Source organism: Microcebus murinus, chromosome 19, assembly GCF_040939455.1.
Source record: "Microcebus murinus isolate Inina chromosome 19, M.murinus_Inina_mat1.0, whole genome shotgun sequence".
NCBI classification, from domain to species: Eukaryota; Metazoa; Chordata; class Mammalia; order Primates; family Cheirogaleidae; genus Microcebus; species Microcebus murinus.
The window spans coordinates 603,634-621,878 of record NC_134122.1 but is presented as its reverse complement, the minus strand read 5'-3'; the positions used below and the strand labels follow the sequence as shown (position 1 = coordinate 621,878).

Here is an 18,245-nt window from a genome sequence, read left to right as displayed (position 1 = left end):
CGCGGCCGAGGGAGCGCGCGTGCGCCAAGGGAGTGCGCGTGCCCGGTGGGGCGCCGCGCGCACATCCGACCCCGCCACGCCCGGCGCTGGGCCACCTCCTCCGGGAAGCCCTCCTAGCGCCCGGCCTGACCGAGTCGTCCCCTGCGTTCCCCCTCCCCTCATAGGGACGTCTGCACCCGCCTTTCTCATGCTAGGGGTGGGGAGATCTGTCCAGTTTGTTCACCTGCCCGTTCCAGGGCTCAGCCGGCGCCAGGAAGTACATAGAAGGTGTCTAATAAGTGTGCGAATCCCCATGGCAGGGCAGGGCTCCCTGCAAGGACAACAGTGACCGCAGCCGCAGCTCCATTCCGCTCCTGCCGTCCCACCCCACCCCAGGCTGGGCGCTGTCACGCACCCTGGTTCCATCTGCGCCAGGATAAGCGCAGGGGGTGCGCGCCGCGTTTCCCAGACGAGGAGACGGGCACAGAACGATGGGTCGCCACAGATGGAAGGAGCTGAGAGCTCCCCCCACCTTCACTGACCTGCCCATGTGGGTGGGGCCCTGGGAGTCTCCTGGGACCCACAGAGGCCTTGGCAACGCACGCCACCCAGGCTTGTCGCAGCAACAGCCACCAGCCCAGGCTGTGATTCAGGCAGCACTGGGCTTGGAGCTGGCCAGAATTCCTTTTGCCTATGGAGCACGCAGCGGCCACAGGCCCCAGGCCAGGGGCTCCAAGGTGGCCCACTGAGAATGTGAGTCCCATGGAGTCAGGAGCCAGGAGGGGTGCAGGCCTCTGCATCCGGATCTGATCCTGGCCAGGGGAGGGGCTCCCCAGGTCGGCCTGGCTGGGGGAGGGCTGGTGACTCCGTGGGAGTGGGGTCACAGCCCAGGCCTGGGACCCACCTGGGGCGTCCCCAGGTCGTGCCACGAGCCGAGGACTGGCTGCAAGGAGTTCCTCGGGGCCCCCCAGCATGGGCCACCAGCCTTGAGACAGAGCTGCTGTCAGATCTCGAGCTGAGTGAGGAGCAGCGGCTGCAGGTGGGTGCGGGTCCCAGTGTGCTGGTGGGAGGGAGGCGCCCACAGACGTCACCTCTTACCGTGGCCACCCACAGATCTCCAAGGAGCTGGTTGACGTTCAGATCACGACCCATCGCCTGCGAGAGCAGCACGAGGCTGAACTCTTCCAGCTAAAGAGTGAGGTGAGCGGTCACGTGGCCACCTCGAGTGCATGAGGGGCAGGTGCGTGGCCAGGACACGTGCTGTGCGTGAGAGCGGGCTCCAGCCTGTCCCACGTGTGCTGGCAGACAGGTGCACCTGCTTGAGCTGGTTGTCCCGCAGGTCCTTCGGCTGGAGGGCCGGGTGCTAGAGCTGGAGCTGCACGGAGATGGTGCCAGCCAGGCGCGTGCAGCCCCAGCAGAGCCTGACCCAGGGCGCCGCCAAGCACCAGCCCAGGAGCTCAGGCGCAAACCCCAGGGCCCTGGACGCCGTGACCACCGCAGACTCCAGGTCACCGCGAGCACGTGGAGGGCGGGGCTGGGTGGGCTGGGTGGAGCCAGGTGAGAACCTCAGCAGAAGGCACCTTGAGGCTGGGACTGGCTCCTCCGCCCTCAGTCCTCCCTCCCCTCCCCTCTGACCCCAGAGGATGAGTAGCAGAAGCTGAGGAACAGTGTGAGCATGTAGCCCCCTAGCCCAGGGTGGGGGACCTGGATCTTGGGGTCTCATCCAGCCAGACCTTGTGTGCCCACAGCTGCCGGGGGGCCAGGAGCAGCTGCAGGGAGAAGTGGAGTGGGCGCTGGAGCGCCACAAGGCCCAACAGCAGGCGCTGGAGACACAAGTGTGAGTGGCCGCCTCACCTGTGACATGGATTAGGGCAGGGTACAATGCTTGGAGCAGCTGTTGCCAAATGGTGGAGGGAACCCTTCCCCGTGGGCCTGGCTGAGCCGCACACCGTGTCTGCAGGGCATCCCTGAGCCGGCAGCTGCAGGAAGCCCAAGAGGAGGCCAGGGCAGCTGGGCAGCGACTGGCCGCACAAGCTGTGGTGAGGCCCTACCCTACCTGTTTCCCAATCTGGCATCTGGCACATAGGGGCCCTACGAGCTCAGTAAGGTCCACTCCTCAGAACACAGGTTGAGGGCGGCCTCTGCCCCAGGTGCTGTCCACCTGCCAGGGCCAGCTCCGCCAGGCCGAGGCCGAGAATTCCCAGCTGCAGCTGCAGCTCAGAAAGCTGAACGAGGAGTACGCCTTCCGGCTGCAGCGCTGTGCCCGGGAGGTGGTGGTGAGCTCTGGCCGTGTGGCCCTGCGTGTGGCAGGAGGCCGAGGAGTCCTCAGGAGCCCAAGCCTGGCCTGGGTGTAGCTGGACAACTTTGAGGAGACCCCGTGGGTCTGCGGAGGGGGCGAGGGCACGGGTTTGGAAGGGATGGGGGTGGGCCTGACCAAGCCCCGCCCCGCCCCGGCCTGCCCAGGCCCCACCCAGACCCGGCCCCCAACCCTAGCCCCGCCCCAGCGCTGCCCCGCCCCGCCGTCTCCTCCAGGAGTATGCCAACGGTGCGGTCCAGGCACCTGCAGCCACAGCCCTGCGGACGTTCCTGGAGGCCACCCTGGAGAACATTCGGGCAGCGCACCGCTGCCGTGAGCAACAGCTGGCCCGGGCCGCTCGCGCCTACCGCAAGCGCCTGGCAGATCTGAGCCACAGGCATGAGGAAGTGCTGGCCTACCACAGGTGGGCCTGGCCTTGACATGGGCACCTGGGGTGGGGTGGCCCTACATGAGCCAGAGTGCGGTTTAGTGGGCAGCAGGGCCAGCCACACACAGGTGAACCCTAACAAGCCACCCAAGGCTACCTTTGATGCAGCCACCTTGGGTCCGGAGCCACTGCTCCTGGTCACCAAGCTCAGCCACCTGTGGGAGGGTCAGGTGCAGCTGGCTATGAGTCTCTAGAAGTTCCAGGCCCAGGTGCCCCCACCCTGCTGCCCCACCCTGGCCTTGGGGCGTGCGTGGAGCCCCAGAACTCACCCCAGGCCTGTCCCAGGGTCGGCAGAGCCCTAGCCCAGGGCCTCTAATTGGCCTGCCCTGTCCAGCCAACCAAGGAATCCCTACCGCAAACCATACAGTACAGCAGGTCTGGGATACCACTTTTGCCATGATAAAACCTTCTAGGGAGGCCGGGCGCTGTGGCTCACGCCTGTAATCCTAGCTCTTGGGAGGCCGAGGCGGGCGGATTGCTCAAGGTCAGGAGTTCAAAACCAGCCTGAGCAAGAGCGAGACCCCGTCTCTACTATAAATAGAAAGAAATTAATTGGCCAACTGATATATATATAAAAAAATTAGCCGGGCATGGTGGCGCATGCCTGTAGTCCCAGCTACCCGGGAGGCTGAGGCAGAAGGATCACTCGAGCCCAGGAGTTTGAGGTTGCTGTGAGCTAGGCTGACGCCACGGCACTCACTCTAGCCTGGGCAACAAAGTGAGACTCTGTCTCAAAAAAAAAAAAAAAAAAAAAAAAAAAAAAAAAAAAACCTTCTAGGGGAGCTGTCAGCACCAGTGAGTGCCCTCACGTAGGTGTGAGGGGGACCCAAGGGGGCGAGCAGAGAGCAGAACACTGTGGCTCCGTGCATTTCATTTCTTTCACCAACTGTGGCTGCAGGATGGGGCTCTGGCCACAGCAGTGAACACAGTGGCCTGGCCTGGCCTCAGGTCTCTCATTTGGCTTGGAGGACACTGGTAACTGCAGAAAAGTGAAGTGGCTGCCATGCCAAGTGCCTGGGGGGTGGAAGGGGACCACAAGGAGCGGAGCTGCCCTTGAATGGGAAGGTGGAGGAGCACCTGCCCAAGGGAGGGATGCTTCTGCTGAGACCTGGAGCACCCAGGGATGAAGACTGGGTAGGAGCAGTTGCCTGGCAACCTGGCTGGCTCTGGCCTCTGGGTCTCCATGTTCCCAACTGTACCAGGGGCCCAGCTTCCAAAGGAGCAGCTCCCAGCATTTGGTGAGACAAATACCCTGGGGGTTAGCACCCCATTGGCACAGGGGTCACTGACTGAGCTGGCCTTGTGGCTTAGCCCTCCAAGCAGCCCATGGGCCCTCTAGGCCTGCACTACCCCACTCCCCATGCACCAATGGCTTCAAGACATGGGCATGGGTCATAGTGGCAGGGTGGGCCCATGCTGTCCCAACTCACTCCCAGCAGGTACCACTTAGAGGCTCTGGGAATCCTGCCTCAAGCAGGATTGCTGGTCAGCTCCTGCACTGACATGCCAGTGCCCAAAGCCATCCCTCCTCCCACTCCCTTCACAGGGGCCTGGACACGACATCCTGGGCCCAGATCCACCAGAAGCTCCAAAACTTCTCCCATGGCACCCAGGTAGTGGGCAGGGCCTGGCCGGGACCCCTCCTCACACTATGCCCTGGCTCATGACTTATACGCCCCCTGCCCCATGCCAGGCAGAGCTGGAACAGGAGCGGGCACAGCTGCTGGTCCGGGCCACTGTAGCTGAAGAGCAACTTTCTGAGCTACAGGAGTACGTGGACCAGCACCTGGGCAGGTAGGCTCTTGGGAAGGTGACCTGGGGGTCCTGGTCTGGCTGGGAAGATGACGGCTGTCCCAGGCACGAGAGGCAGACCCGTCCAGGGCCAGGAAGGTGACTTAAGCCTGATGCCTCCGAGCAGGTACAAGCAGGAAATCCTGAGGCTGAGGAAGCTGGTGGGTACAAGGGACCCCTGGAAAGTGGGGGCCACATCCCCAGCCAAGCCCCAACATCCACGGACATGCAGCCACTAGACAGTCTTCCCAGGAAGTGCACAGAGCACACTCCTGTGCAGCCAGCATGGAGCCATCCCCACCAGCCCCTGCTAAACAAGTCAGCGTGGAATCCACCGAGTCTTTATTGCGTCTGAAGAGTTAGCCAGCCTGAGAAACGGGGGCCCCGGGGACCGAGGTGGAACTGGGTCCTGGGGAAGCCTTGATGGGCACCCCACAAGAGACAGCCTTCCCAGACAGCTGGCCACCATGGACGTCGTAGGCCCACACTCGGTCCAGGCCCTCACCCACCACAGCCACAGGCTGCCAGGTGGGGAGGGGGAAGCGTCCAGACACCACCCGGGCGCCGGGGGGCAGCTCTGCCTGCAGCTTGTCCTCCAGCAGTGGGAGCTGTGGGAGAGAGCAGCCAGGTAGAGGGGGCTGGGGACAGACAGAAAACAGCTGCCCATACCCAGCCGGTCCAGGCCTAGCACCCACACTGGGCTGGTCCCCAGGCCTCAGCAGCAAACACACTGAGGTGTGGCCTGCACTTCCCAGTGGAGTAACAAACCCCAGACCTACCACGCTGGGGGCCAGGAACACAGACACGTTGTGGCAGTCCCTCAGGCTCACCTGCAGGGAGAAGGGGTCACCTCAGCAGGGAATGGGGCCCCAGCCGGGGAGAGGTCTGGTGGGCAGCTCCTGATTCCCAGCCCACCCAGGTGTCAAGGGGCCCTTGGGCTGCAAGCAGGGTGGCCAAACCAGACCCCTAGGCATGCAAGTCAGGTGTGGAGTCTGCAGGGGTCCAAGACTCCCCAGGTTACCTTCCAGAGGTCCTCACGGCGGTAGCAGACGCTGCCAGCACAGCCGGCCCTCCAGGCGTGCAGCTGAGCCAGCGCCACCAGCCACGGGTTTAGCTCATAGCCCACAGCCGGGCGGAGACCACACCTGTGGGCTGCCAGCACCTGTGGGCACCAAGAGCGTCGGGACCAGAATGTGGGGGTGGGCACCCATGGGAGGGGGCAGGGAAGACGGAGACAGACACACACGCACACGCGCGCCTTACGATCCTGCCATCGCCGGAGCCCAGATCCACCGTTTTTCCAGGGCGGCCTCGCAGCAGCGACAACACATGCTCCACCTGCCGCGCGCTCGCGCCAACGTAGGGCACCTGGGCAAAGAGGTGGGCGGGCAGGGAAGGCTGTCTCCTCCTGGGGGGTGTCCAATGGCCACTCCTGCCCCTCCTAGAGTCGGTCCCGAAACTCCTGGGAGGGGGCCTCCTTTCTTAGCCCACTTTCCTGCCCCAGGTGGAGCAGGTACCAAGCCACAGCCCCGCCCAGACCATGAGCCGCATCCACCCTCCCTCACGCCCCGCCCCCTCCGCACACACGCGCTCTGCCCCGCCCCCTCCGGCCCCGAGCCGGGCCCGCCCCGCACCTGCAGCCGCAGCGGCACGCGGCGGAAGCCGGGCTGCAGGACCAGCGCCCACACCGCGTAGGCCGCCAGGCCGGAGCCCGCCGCCAGCTGCAGCAGCTCCAGCGCGCCCAGCCGCTGCTCGCGCAGCTCCCTCAGCGCCTCGGCCGGGTCGTCCTGTTCCATGGCTGCGGGGCCCGCGGCTCAGGGTCGTCCGCCCCAGGGCCCTCCCCCGCTCGAGTCCGAGACCCTCACGCCCCGACCCGCGGTACCCGCCTGCCCGGTGCCGCGTCCCGCCCCGCGCTTCCTGGGGCCCGCGGCGAGACGCCGGAAGTGGCTGGTCCGTTGCGCGTTCCGCTCCGCCCAGGCCCCGGGCCCCGCCCGCAGGTTCCGAGTGAGCGGCGGCCCCGGCCGGCTCTGCCCCAGCTTCTACGTGGAGCCTGCGACGGTTGGCTCCGCCGGCCCCTTGTGCGGACGGACCGTTACTTTGGGCCTGTCCTGGGCGCCAGGGACCCCTGGGAGGGGACAGCGGGCAGACTCGACACCCGCGACGGCCTCACGGGTGCAACGCGAGGGAACGGGGCCGCGAGTGCACGGCCTGGCCCGGGGGTGGGGTCCCGGCCGGAGAGTCCTGGTCCCAGAACCAGCCGGAGGCTTGTGCGGTGCGGCTAGAGCCCAGGGAGCCGGGTCGAGCGCGGTAAGAAAGGCGCTCGCCAGGGGCGGGAGGCGCCGGGGCCTTGCGGGCTCTGGTCCCAGCCAACCCCACGACTCCGCCTGGGGAGACCGGCGGGGGCTCCACTGACCAGGACGCCCCCAAAGCCAGCCAGGCCCAGGGAGGATGCCCTTCCGGTTCCCTCCCACAGCTGAAGAGGATTAGCCCAGTGGGCGGGAAATGGATGAAGCTCTGGGGTCCCAAGGAGAGGGGCAGGGAGGAGGGGTTAACAATAACAGGCCACGAGACAGATGCTGGCTCTAGTGAGTGCAGTGGGAGGGGAGCCGGATGTGGCAGGCAGGGGCCACTGGACGCTAGCCCAGCCGCGGGGGCGGAAGACAGAACCCCAGGAGCCAGGAGATCACCTTTCTTCTCCAGAAAGCAAAGAAATACTGAGTTCCTGGAGACAAGCAAGTGTGTGTGGGGGGCGGGGGGAGTGGCAAGTGCAGAGACAGAGCTTTGGCTTAGCGGATGAGCTATGGCCGCTTGCTCATGAATGCCAGGGGCTTGCCGATGCACATGGCCTGGCCTGGCTCCTTCACAGCCGCCCGTGGCCCTGCTCAGGATGGAGCCTGCTTCGAGACAGAGTGGGTATGCCCAAGACCACTGCCCATTCCCCAAGTGCCAAGTGCCTCACATGCTCACCAGCACAGCGGCTCCTGTGTAACCAGCCCTGGAAGACAGGTGTCTCCGGGTGGCTCCTTCCCATACTCTGGGGAGAAGGCGTCCAGCCTCACTCAACTCAGTGTCCTGTGTTCTGGGGTCTGTGACTGGGCCCTCCCAGGAAAGGCGGGTGTGCAGTGAGCTCTAGGCAGGGGTGCCACACAGTGCCCGTTCTTGCCTGCGGCCCCCGGCCTCAGTCCCAGTGCCTGCAGCAGCACCTGGCACCTAGAAAGCACTTGTCTAATAAAAGCTTGTCTAACGAACGGAATGCACCTGACCAGACCTGCCAGTGTGGGAACCCCAGTCTTCCCTCACATTCACAGCAAGCACTCTGCTCCTCAGCCTGTGGACACTCAGCAGCCAGGTGCATACCTGTGTGAGTTGGCACACACCTGGAGCTGTGTCTGATTGAAAAGGACCCTCCAGCCAGCTCCTATAGCTCCAGTCCACATGCTCACCCACACCTGTTGTTCCCCATCTGCCCTTCCACTTCTTTGGCTTGGCCACCGGTCCCCAGGGCAGGCATGAAGCCCCTCACCCAACCTCTGAGACCCATCCTGGAGCACTGTGGGTCACCTGTGGCCCTGCTGGCCACAACCACTTCTGCCTGTGTCCTGTAAGAAGGGCGCTGGTTGCAAAGCCAGCACTTCTGGCCAGTCGCGGTGGCTCATGCCTGTAATCCCAGCACTCCGGGAGGCTGAGGCAGGAGGGTCGCTTGAGGTCAGGAGTTTGAGACCAGCCTGAGCAAGAGCGAGTCCCTGTCTCTACTAAAAATAGAAAAAATTAGCTGGGTGTGGTGGCACACCTATAGTCCCAGCTACTCGGGAGGCTGAGGCAGGAGGATCTCCTGAGCCCGGGAGTTAGAGGTTGCTATGAGCTAGACAGATGCCACCACACTCTAGCCGAGGTAACAGACTCTTTCCAAAAAAAAAAAAAAGCACTTCTTCTGGGAGGGTCTGTGTGTGGGAGCTTCCTGGGGCAGGTGAGTAGAGGCCAGGATGCACCCAGGGCAGCTGCCCAGCCTGTTTCTGAACAGATGGGCTGGGAGACAGTACACTGCCACCACTGGCTGTGCCAAGGGGACAGTGCACTCAGCCCTGGTGGGAAAGCCTCCCCAAGACAGGAGAGGAGGATGATCAGGAGAGACTCTGGCTTCCTCTTCCTCTGGTCTGTGGAGATTGGGGGTGGCGGGGGGGGGGGGGGCAGTCCAGGGAGTGGCCCAGTTGTTACTGGAGGCTGGTCCAGCTCTTCAATGAGCGTCGATGAGGAGGAGGAAAAAGAAACCGTCTGAGCTCCTAGCCCTCCGTGGTTGGGAGTGTGGGGAAATTAGAAGCAGCAGCAAGGAGCCTGCAGATGGGCAGGTGGACGCAAGGCAGCGGTGCCTGCCCTCCAGGGTGGCTGCGCCCCCACCCTTCTTATGCCGGCCTCCACCATGGCAAGCGGTCTGAGTAAAAGGAACCTGCCCCCGTGTGGGCACCCTCAAGACAACCTGCCCCACGAGGGTTCCAGGGCAGGGCTGGGGGGGACCCACCAAGTGTCCTCCCAGGGCACGGCACCCACTAGGTGCCTGTGTTGGCTGAATCTGGGGGAAGGACCCTGTTCGTGGGCCCTGCACAGCCTGTCCCTCTTCCAGCCACGGTTCTTGCCTGAAAATGAGCACTTCATCCTCTCTGGGCCTCTACCCCGCCCTGTCCCCTTCCCAAGCAAGGGCAGACAAGCAAGGATTGAGAGCCTAGCCCTCCCTGGAGCTCAGCCCAGGTCCCTGGCATGGGAGCTGCAGCGCTGTCTTTCCCAGGAGTGGAGGGGTTGGGGTGAGAGGAATCCGTTCATCCGGGGCTGGGGAGACCTTGCGCCCACAGCCTCACCCAGAGCTTTCAGCCCTAAGGCCTCTGGCTTTGTCTGTCCCAAACCTCGCTGGCCCTTTATGTGGCAGAAAGGCCACAGAGGAAGGCGGAGACAGCAACAATGGGGCCAGTGGCGGGAAATGGTCCTTAGAGACCCCATTGTGCACCCCGCCCACCGGAAACGGGCAACAAGCAGGACCCAGCAGAGGCGACCCCACACCCTGCGGGCTCCTTGCCTTCAGGATGCTCAGCACGTCAGAAGGGGCCTGCGGACAGAGGGGCCCATTCTTCCCCCAGGGCGGGATGAGGCCCAGGATGACTCCACTCACTGGGATGGCGAGGGAAGTCGGCGCCCTGCCAGACAGCAGCCCCTTCGCGCACAGGCCAGGCTCAAAGCTGGGAGAGGTGTCCGCCTGCCGGCCCGCACCCCACCCAGTTCGGGCCTCAGGGATTATGGCCCCTTTTCCACTCCTGCAGGTTTTAGGGACATATGGGAGGGAGCCAGTGAGTAAGCCAGGGGCAGCGGGTGAGATCCAGGTGGGATGGAGTGGGCCAGGGCAGCAAAGCTGAAGCTCCTGGGAATGGGGGGGTCCCTGCATGTCCCCCAACATAGCTCAGCCCCTACTGGGGATGTGGGTGTAGCTCCTCCTCAAACCATTCTCTGACCCACTAGCTGGATGGCTTTAGACAAGTTGCCATTCCGCCCCCCCCAGCCTCAGTCTCCCCTGTGGAGCAGGAACTGGAGCAGTGCAGAGAAGCAGGTCTGCAGCCGTGACATAATCAAAGTTCTTATTGCTTATCCCCAACACCTCTGCAGTGGGCACCGCGATGCCACCTGGGAGCCCCCTCCCCACCCACCCTACCAGCCCCCCCACCCCCAGAGGACGGTCCAGCTGGCAGCTAGCTCACAAGCCCTCAGTGCAGCGCCACCTCACAGGGGTGGAGGTGGGCCGCGTGGGCATCTGCGTAGGCACGGCTGAACTCCTGGAATCGGGGGGCACAGCCCAGCCAGGCCTCGCCGAAGCGGCTCCAGCCCATGAAGAGGAAGGTGCCCGGGCCAGGTCGGACCCCACAGCGCAGGGGGGTGCGGATGGAAGCCTGCCCCTGGCCCCCGGGGCCCCCCGCCTGGAACAGGGGCAGAGTCTGGCGCAGGACACGGTCAGCTAGCACAGTGATGACCGACTCCTGCAGCTCCGTGTCGTGGGTGACCCCATGGATGGTCCCGTGAATCACTGCATTGGGGAGACATTGGCCAGGGGTGGGCATGCTGGGCGCTGCAGGCTCCAGGCTCCCCCCCCATGGTGGGGACACTCACCAAAGTCGCTCGTACACGCAGCCAGGAGGAGCTCAGCGTCACTGCAGGGCCTGCAGGCACCTGGCATGCAGAGAGGCTGTGAGCTCAGGCCCTGCACCTTCCGGGCACCACCCAAACCCCACCCCCCACACAGGACGCAGAAGGGAGACCAACAAGCAGACCCTCCTCCAGGGCCTGGGGGTCCCAGGGAGCCCCAGAAGCACACAGCACGTGTGCTTCACCCTGGGACACCTGTGTGCAGGTGTGCACTTGCCCACACTCTGCGAATGTGCAGACTCCGGCCTGGGGTTTTGCCCAGCAATTGGTGTCCCCGTGCACTCTGGAACACCCATGTGACACACACAACCAACCTCTGGGACCCCTGTTGGCCTCCCCCAGAGACAGCTCTGGGGCCTGAAAACACAGCACAGCTAGGGTGGCAGGAGGTCGGGGAGGGGCTCCCGGGGGCAGGACAGTGACAGCCCTGTCCCCTTGCAGGGTCAGGCTCCAAGATCTAGGAGAGCAAAGAGCTGGGCCTGGCGCTCTGCAGGGAGGAGGGGAGGCGTCTCCATGGTGACCGGCTGCACACTGGACTTTTGTTGGTTGGGCTGGGGGAGGGGAGAGGTCACCGCTGGGCCAGGGAGCCCTGGACAGCTTTGGCCACGGGGCTTTGATTCTACCCCCACACCCCCTCCCCCAGCCCGCCATCAGGGCCCAGAGGCCCAGAGGTGGCCCTGCCTGGCCTCCCCTTCCCTCCATTCTGCCAGCGCTTCGCTGAGATGAACCAGCGGGACGGAGGAGGAGAGGACCAGTCCATCCCTTCCCACCCCGGACCTGTCCTGGCCCCCGGGCTTCCGAGCTGTGTGGCTAGCGCATGTGACCCCTGGCCTCAGTTTTTGCCTCTGTGCAGTGGGCAGCGAGACGCATCCGCGCCAAGCCCAGGCAGGGTCCAACTGCGTGACTGCCACCCGTCCCCCCCGACGCCACTCACCGTCCACACCAAGACCGTGGGCCTGCGGAGGCAGCTCTGGACGCCCGTCCTCGCGCACCTCAAAGCGGAAGGCGGCCACGCGGCGGCTGATGTCCCGGTGCGGCGTGGCCTGCAGGAAGAGGGCCCGGCGCTCGCGGGGACCCCAGCGCACGCAGCGGCCCCCGGCCGGACCTGGGCCCTCGGCCAGCAGCAGCTCCAGGGCCCCGCCCGCCCGCTCCGCGAAGACCTGGGCGCCCGCGAAGGGCCGCGCCGGCCGCAGGCAGGCGATGCCCGGCCGCGCGCCGGCGTCGGGGCCGCCCAGGGTCAGGCGCAGCGCCCCCGCCGGGTACAGCCACTCGATCGCGCCCTCCGCACAGGCCAGGGCCAGCTGCCCCACGCTGCCGGGCTCCTGGGTCAGGCCGCTGTGGACGGAACGGGCGGTGCTGAGCGGGCAGCCGTGCCTCCGCCCGCCGCAGCCCCCCGCGCCCCCTCCCACAACCACCGACAGCTGCGTCCATTTTGCGGAGGAGGAAACTGAGGCCCAGCGTCCTGCAGCCTCCGCGGGCAGGGAAGGGTACCGGGCACCCGCCTCCCCCAGCGCGAACCTCCCGGTCCCACAGCGCCCCCCCCACGGGGAGCGCGCGGCCCGGCCTCCGCGCCGGCCGTACCTGCCCCTCCAGCTGCAGCGGTCCCCCGAGTAGCCGGCGCGGGCGGCGGCCAGGAGGCCACAGCAGAGCGCGCACAGCAGCGCGGGGGCCGGCATGGCGCGGGGCGGGCCGGCTCTCGGGGGTCTGGGGCTTCCGAGCCGCTGCCCCGGCGGGGACCGGGTCGGGGGCAGCGGCCGCCCGGCCCGGCGTCGCCCCCACAGCCCGCGGCTGCTCCGCCCGCCCGCCCGCCCGCAGCCCCGCGCGGGGCAGCCCCGGAGCGGGCGGGAGGGGGCGGGGCGCGGCCCGGAACTTTCCGCCAATCGCAGCGGCGCGGGGGGCGGGGCGGGGCCGGAATCCGGGCGCGCGGCGGAGTGGCCGGGGTGGGGGCCTGGGGAGGGGTTCGGCGGCGGCACAGGCCTCCCGGCTCTGCCCACTGTCCCCGGCACCCTGGCCCCTTGACGGGGTGGCGGGCTGGTGTCCACCGCCTGGGGTGGCCTTGCCACGTCCCTGAATGGGCAGTGGTGGCTGGTGCTTTCCAAGAGCGGGCCCTGGGCCCCTTGCCCGCATCCCTCCCACCCAGGTCCCGCCGAGCCCTCCGAGAGAGGAGGCCTCCCCAGAGGAGAGGGTCATTGCTCCAGGGCTGGGGGCTGGGCCAGGCCTGACCAGGGTTAGGCCCTTTCTGCGACACCCTTTCTCACGCCTGTGCTGCCCGCCCTCCATGGCTGCTCGGCACTCTGCGGGAGCCGCGGCAGGAGACACGGAGACCCTCAGAGATGCTGGCGCAGAGCTGGCGCTTCCCTGCAGCCAACACCTCCGAGTTTGGGGGGTGGGGAGTGGGGTCCGGGTGGAGATGGCGGATATGGGGAGAGGCGCACAGCCTTGGGGAGGCCCCAGCGCACTCGGTAGGGGTGGGTGGGGTCACAGCTCAGGTCACACAAGGCCTAAGGCACACACCAAGGGTCCAACCACACACTGAACCCGTTTGGGTCACTGGCAGCTTTAGCCGGGTCTGCAGGACCCAGCATAGACGCTGAGCAGCCTGTGGGTGTGACCACTCCATTTCCGTGCCCTCCAGCCCTCCTGCTGCCCTGGGCCTGGAGCCGTAGTGGACAGGTGAGGAGGCCCCGGGGGCAGGAGGTTGGATTCCACTGCCAGGCCCAGGAGGGGCAAGGTGGGGCCCAGGGCCAGGCGTCACTATAGCCAAAAGATGGGAGCAGCCAAAGCACCTGTCAGGGGTGAATGGAAAAGAGTCTGCCCCCGCAATGGGTCAGGATCCAGCCCTACAAAGAATGAAGTTCTGACACCTGCTACAGTGTGGGTGGATCTTGAGGACATGGTGAGGCTCTGTGAAATGAGCCAGTCACAGAAAGAGGAACTCGGTGGGACTCCCTCACATGAGGTTCCTCCAGTAGTCAGATTCCTGCAGGGGAAAGAGTGAAACGGGGTTGCCAGGGCCTGGGGAGGAACGGAACGGGGCGTTAGTGATTATGGGTGTAGTTTCAGTTTGGGAAAATTAAAAACATTCTGGAGGGCTGGGCATAGTGGCTCACGCCTGTAATCCCAGCAGTCTGGGAGGCTGAGGCGGGAGGATTGTTTGAGCTCAGGAGTTGCAGACCAGCCTGAGCAAGAGCGAGACCCTGTCTCCACTAAAAATAGAAAGAAATTAGCCTGACAACTAAAAACATATATAGAAAAAACTAGCCGGGCATGGTGGTGTGTTCCTGTAGCCCCAGCTACTCGGGAGGTTGAGGCAGGAGGATCGCTTGAGCCCAGGAGTTTGAGGTTGCTGGGAGCTAGGCTGATGCCACGGCACTCTAGCCCAGGCAACAGAGTGAGACTCTGACTCAAAAAAGAAAGAAAGAAAGAAAGAAAAACATTCTGGAGGTCGATTACATAACAATGTGAATGTATGTGACCCTACTGAACTGTCGCTTAAAAACGGTTAAAATGAGTTGGTCCGAGTGCAGTGGTGTTTACAACTAATTGATCACAACCAGTTACAGATTCCTTTGTTCCTTCTCCACTCCCACTGCTCCACTTGACCAGCCTTTAAAAAAAAAAAAAAAAAAAAACGGTTAAAATGGTAAACTTTATTACCTGCATTTTGCCATAATTAAAAAAATAAAAGGGTAGACTCAGCCTGGGGTCGGGCACATAGCAGGCAAATGAGGCCCTCAGAGAGGGAAGGGAGAAGGCACCCAGGTCAGCTGCCACAGCGGCTGTCTGGGAGGCAGTAGGGCTAACCCTAACCCTAACCCTAACCCACCAGCCCAGGCCTCTGAGGCCAACAGTGGGCTCCGGGCGCCCTCTGGTGGTGGTGTGAGGAGTCAGACTCACCGCATTCCCACCCCAGTCTCCCCCAGAGGGGCTGGTGCCCATGGGTTCCAGGGAGGGGTGGAGGGGAGGCGGGGGGGATTTGACCTGGTCTGGAAGGGCCCTGAGCTGTCTCCACAACTCGGCGCTCCTGCCCCCTTCCGCAGTTTTGTCTTCGAGGCTGTCACCCACGGGAGAAGACCTGGACAGAGGCGGCTTCTCAGCTGGCCCCACTCCAGAGAGCACCCCAGCTGTCATTAGCCTTTGGGGCTCTGCTGCCCATGGGACAGGGAGCCCAGAAAGCCACATCTGGCCTCGGTGGTTATGGACCCAGGAGCCCAACACCTGGTGCAGGTGCTCAGCAAATCGCTGGAGAATAAATGAGTGAACGGATGAAGGAAAGAATGAAAGACATCCCAAACCTCAGGTAACTTCTGGCTGCCTCTACCCCTTGGGGGGCCCCTCAAGGGCCCTCATCTCCAGACCTTCCAGTGCCCTGAAACCCCAAAAGGGTCCTTTCTCTATTCCCACCCCAGTCAGAACAAGAACGAGAGCAGGCCGGGTGCAGTGGCTCACGCCTGTAATCCCAGCACTCTGGGAGGCCGAGGCAGGAGGATCACTTGAGCTCAGGAGTTCAAGACCAGCCTGAGCAAAAGCAAGACCCTGTCTCTACAAAAATAAAAACAGAAAAATAGAAAACTAGCCAGGTGTGGTGGTAAGCACCTATAGTCCCAGCTACTCCAAAGGCTGAGGCATGATGATCACTTGAGCCCAGGAGTTTGCAGTGAGCTGTGATGATGAGACTCTCTCTTTAAAAAAGAAAGGAGAGAGCAGGGAACTATCTCAAGGTGTGCTGGGAAGTTGGAGCATGGTGCCCGGGAGAGTGCAGGGACCAGACTGCTGTCCTGCCCGGCCTTTGACAAGCAAACACGCACCTTCTCAAAGCCTCTCAGCCCAAAGCCCCCAAGGAGAGGTGGCCAGTGGAGAGACTGTCCTGAAACCTGAGACCTTTCTGCTCCTGGCTTCCCCAGAGGGGCCTTGGAGGTGCTGGGAGTGGAGGAAAAAGGAGACTTCAGTCACTACCACATGGTGTCACCCCACAGGCTGCCCACCTCCAACCACTGCACTGTCCCCCCAAAACACAGGTCCTGTTTTTCCAAGAGCATTGATGCAGCACCCACAGTGCCTGGCGTGGGCAGCTCCATGTCCAATGGGGGAGCAACTGCAGACAGGTGGGCGTCCCCTTGGTTGAAGAACACCTGGACAGGGAAGCCACTGTGCCGGGGGCATGCAGGAGAGGCCCTTATCATCACCACAGTGGGGACTGGGCTGGTCTGGCCAAGAGCACCAAGGGTGGGCAGAGTTGCTGGGGAGGAGGGCCGGAGAAGAGCCCCAGGCCCAGGGAACAGAGGAGCAAAGGCCCCAAGGCAGATGGAGCTTTGAGCAAACCAGGAGGTACAAGAGACAGACACTGGAGGACGGGGGCAGGGCCAGCCCCCCCCTGCCCTGGACCCACTGACTCTGGGGGTGTTTAGCCTGGAGGGGCCAGTGAACAGAGTGCGTGAAGAAACAGTGAGAAAGCCCAGAGAGAAGGATCAGATCTCTCACTTCCCCAAGACCCACCTGCCCCGCCTGCATCTCAAATTTCGCCAGCCGGCCGTGAGTGGGGCAAGAGAGAGGTGTGGGCTGACTCCAGGCTGGCCCCACTGGTGCCCCCAGCTCAGCCTTTGGCCATCCAGATCCCTGCAGCCAGGACTGGCCAAATGTGCCACTCTGTGGACTCAGGTGGAGTGCTGCACCCCCGGGTGGGGCTGGGGGCTGGGAGCAGTGGGGACAGTTCCCACCGCTGAGGGGTAGGGGGCTGCCAGGAGCCCAGCAGACCCTGGGCCACCCAGGAACGTGCTCTGAGGGTGAGCACTGGCCGGGGTCTCTCGCCCAGCTTGACCTATGGAGCCTCAGGTGCTCCCGGACCCCATCAGTGACATGGTCTTTGCTCTCAGGCAACCTGCACAACCTCTAGCTCACCTCCACCTGCCACCTGCCGTCACCCCACTCCCACCCCCACAGGATCTGGCCTCGCCCACCTGCAGGCCCGAACCTCCGGGTGAGGCAGCAAGGTTCCTATCTTGGGGATGTTTTTCTCCCTTTGCTGAGAAATCCACCCCCCCACACCTTGCATCTCCTCAAGGAGCCAAAAATGCAGCTGCCGATTGATTTACTGCTGAGCTAAAAATAACCGCCAGGCTCCAGCCAGGGCCCGGGAAAATATCCCATTGCTAGGAGACAACCGTTACTGGGAGACCGCTATTGCTAGGCGACGCGTGTTGCCGTGGTGACAGCTGGGCCCTGAGTCATCCTCAGCCGTGACAGAGGGTGGGCCAGGCAGGGAGCAGAGGCCAGAGGGCACCGGAGAGAGCCCATCACTCACGGCCTCCTCTGCCCCCATGGGTACCTCATTCTGGCCTCTGAGTGGCCAGGACCGCCAAGCATACCTGCAGCGGTGGCTGCAACCTGGGCTGTCCTGGGCACTCTCCAGCCTGTGCCGCTGGGCGGAGAGTCTGTCTGGCCCCATAGAAGTCACTTTGCTCTTGAGTGCGGGGCTCTCACCGCTGGTGCTACGCTGAGGCCTTCAGGCACCCCCCTCCTCCGTTAGGCCCCAGACCCAGTTCCCAGGAGGGGCTCAGTGAGGGGAAATGCTTACCCAGGCCCTGCCAGGAAGGATCTGGCCCACATACCAACGCAGAGCCCCCAGGAAAATGCCTGGGGACCTGTGATGAGCCCCAGAGCCCTGTGGGGTGACCTCTACCGGATGTGGCCCCAGCTGCCCCTCATGGCCCAAGAGTCTCAGGGTGAGAGGTGCCAGTGGCCTCTGGTCCTCATTCCTCCAGGACTCCAGAACTGGAACCCCCGAGCAGCCCAGACAGAAGACTCCTCCATGCTCAGGCAAGGGGTAGCCCAGATGAAGGGGTGCTCCAGGCTAGGTGTGCTCCAGGTGAGGGGTGCTCTAGGTCGGTTCTCCAGGTGAAGGGTGCTCTGGGTGAGGAGTGCCCCAGGTCAGTTCTGCTCCAGGTGAGTGTTTTCCAGGTAAAGAGTGCCCTGGGTGAGTGGTACTCTGGGTGAAGGTTCTCCAGGTGAGAAGTGCTCTAAGTGAAAAGTGCTCCAGGTTACCATTCTCCAAATGATGGGTCCTCCAGGTGACAGATGCTCCAGGTGACAGATGCTCCAGGTGAAGAGTGCTCCAGGTGACAGATGCCCCAGGTGAGGGGTGCTCCGGGTCAGTTTTGCTCTAGGTCAGTTTTGCTCCAGGTGAGGGGTGCTCCAGGTAAAGGATATTCCAGGTGAGGGGTGCTCCAGGGGTGAGGGGTGCACCCCTCATTCCAGGTGAGGCTTGATCCAAGTGCCTTCAGGAGCTGAGGCCACACACACTCTCATATCAGCCCCCAGTGCTTCACACCCTCCAGAGGAGCAAATCTGAGCAGCCCAACTTTGCCCAAACCTTGCCTTTCTAGAGAAACAAGCTGTCTTCAAAGGCATCTCCCCAAATGGGGCCTGCCCCCCACAGAAGGTGGCTCAACGTGCTGGTGCCAGTGACTGCTCATGCTTACACAATTGCCCCCGTCCTCATCCACCTAATTTGTTGAGCACCTGTGACCTGCTGAGTCCCAGGCTAGGTGCCCG

General features: G+C 63.8%; 3 protein-coding genes across 4 annotated transcripts; 1 reads left to right on the top strand and 2 right to left on the bottom strand.

Annotated features, from left to right (window-relative positions):
- Positions 1–29: 29 nt before the first annotated feature.
- On the top strand, positions 30–4,847 carry CCDC78 (coiled-coil domain containing 78). The gene is given in 13 exon segments (XM_075995472.1): positions 30–778; positions 781–869; positions 871–890; positions 892–1,018; positions 1,093–1,179; positions 1,319–1,536; positions 1,661–1,816; positions 1,940–2,018; positions 2,130–2,255; positions 2,512–2,699; positions 4,270–4,336; positions 4,417–4,517; positions 4,642–4,847. Coding segments are annotated over 13 exon segments (1,476 nt in total). The 5' UTR covers positions 30–672; the 3' UTR covers positions 4,754–4,847.
- Positions 4,840–6,474, bottom strand: ANTKMT (adenine nucleotide translocase lysine methyltransferase). 2 transcript variants are annotated; one of them, XM_012737847.3, is made up of 5 exons: positions 6,149–6,472; positions 5,778–5,882; positions 5,536–5,676; positions 5,294–5,344; positions 4,840–5,122 (listed from the first exon to the last, which is right to left on the bottom strand). In XM_012737847.3, the coding sequence occupies exons 1-5, from the start codon at positions 6,308–6,310 to the stop codon at positions 4,874–4,876; spliced, it is 708 nt and encodes a 235-aa protein (XP_012593301.1). In that variant the 5' UTR covers positions 6,311–6,472; the 3' UTR covers positions 4,840–4,873. The 2 variants fall into 2 exon arrangements, with proteins under 2 accessions (XP_012593301.1, XP_012593302.1); XM_012737848.3 differs by lacking the exon at positions 5,778–5,882 and having other exon boundaries at positions 6,149–6,474.
- A 3,735-nt stretch (positions 6,475–10,209) lies between these two features.
- METRN (meteorin, glial cell differentiation regulator) lies at positions 10,210–12,536 on the bottom strand. Its single transcript, XM_020281391.2, has 4 exons — positions 12,276–12,536; positions 11,629–12,029; positions 10,659–10,718; positions 10,210–10,575 (listed from the first exon to the last, which is right to left on the bottom strand). Exons 1-4 carry the CDS (start codon positions 12,368–12,370, stop codon positions 10,259–10,261), a joined length of 873 nt encoding a protein of 290 aa, XP_020136980.2. The 5' UTR covers positions 12,371–12,536; the 3' UTR covers positions 10,210–10,258.
- Positions 12,537–18,245: the final 5,709 nt, after the last annotated feature.

What these genes read in the sequence shown, in the direction of transcription:
- METRN (XM_020281391.2), bottom strand. Translation starts at nt 12,370, where the DNA reads ATGCCGGCCCCCGCGCTGCTGTGCGCGCTCTGCTGTGGCCTCCTGGCC. An exon ending in CCACGGTCTTGGTGTGGACG is followed by an intron (nt 10,719 to 11,628) that starts GTGAGTGGCGTC and finishes TCTGCATGCCAG; the next exon opens with GTGCCTGCAGGCCCTGCAGT. An exon ending in TGCGTGTACGAGCGACTTTG is followed by an intron (nt 10,576 to 10,658) that starts GTGAGTGTCCCC and finishes TCCCCAATGCAG; the next exon opens with TGATTCACGGGACCATCCAT.
- ANTKMT (XM_012737847.3), bottom strand. Translation starts at nt 6,310, where the DNA reads ATGGAACAGGACGACCCGGCCGAGGCGCTGAGGGAGCTGCGCGAGCAG. An exon ending in GCGTGCCGCTGCGGCTGCAG is followed by an intron (nt 5,883 to 6,148) that starts GTGCGGGGCGGG and finishes CTCTTTGCCCAG; the next exon opens with GTGCCCTACGTTGGCGCGAG. An exon ending in TGTTCCTGGCCCCCAGCGTG is followed by an intron (nt 5,123 to 5,293) that starts GTAGGTCTGGGG and finishes TCTCTCCCACAG; the next exon opens with CTCCCACTGCTGGAGGACAA.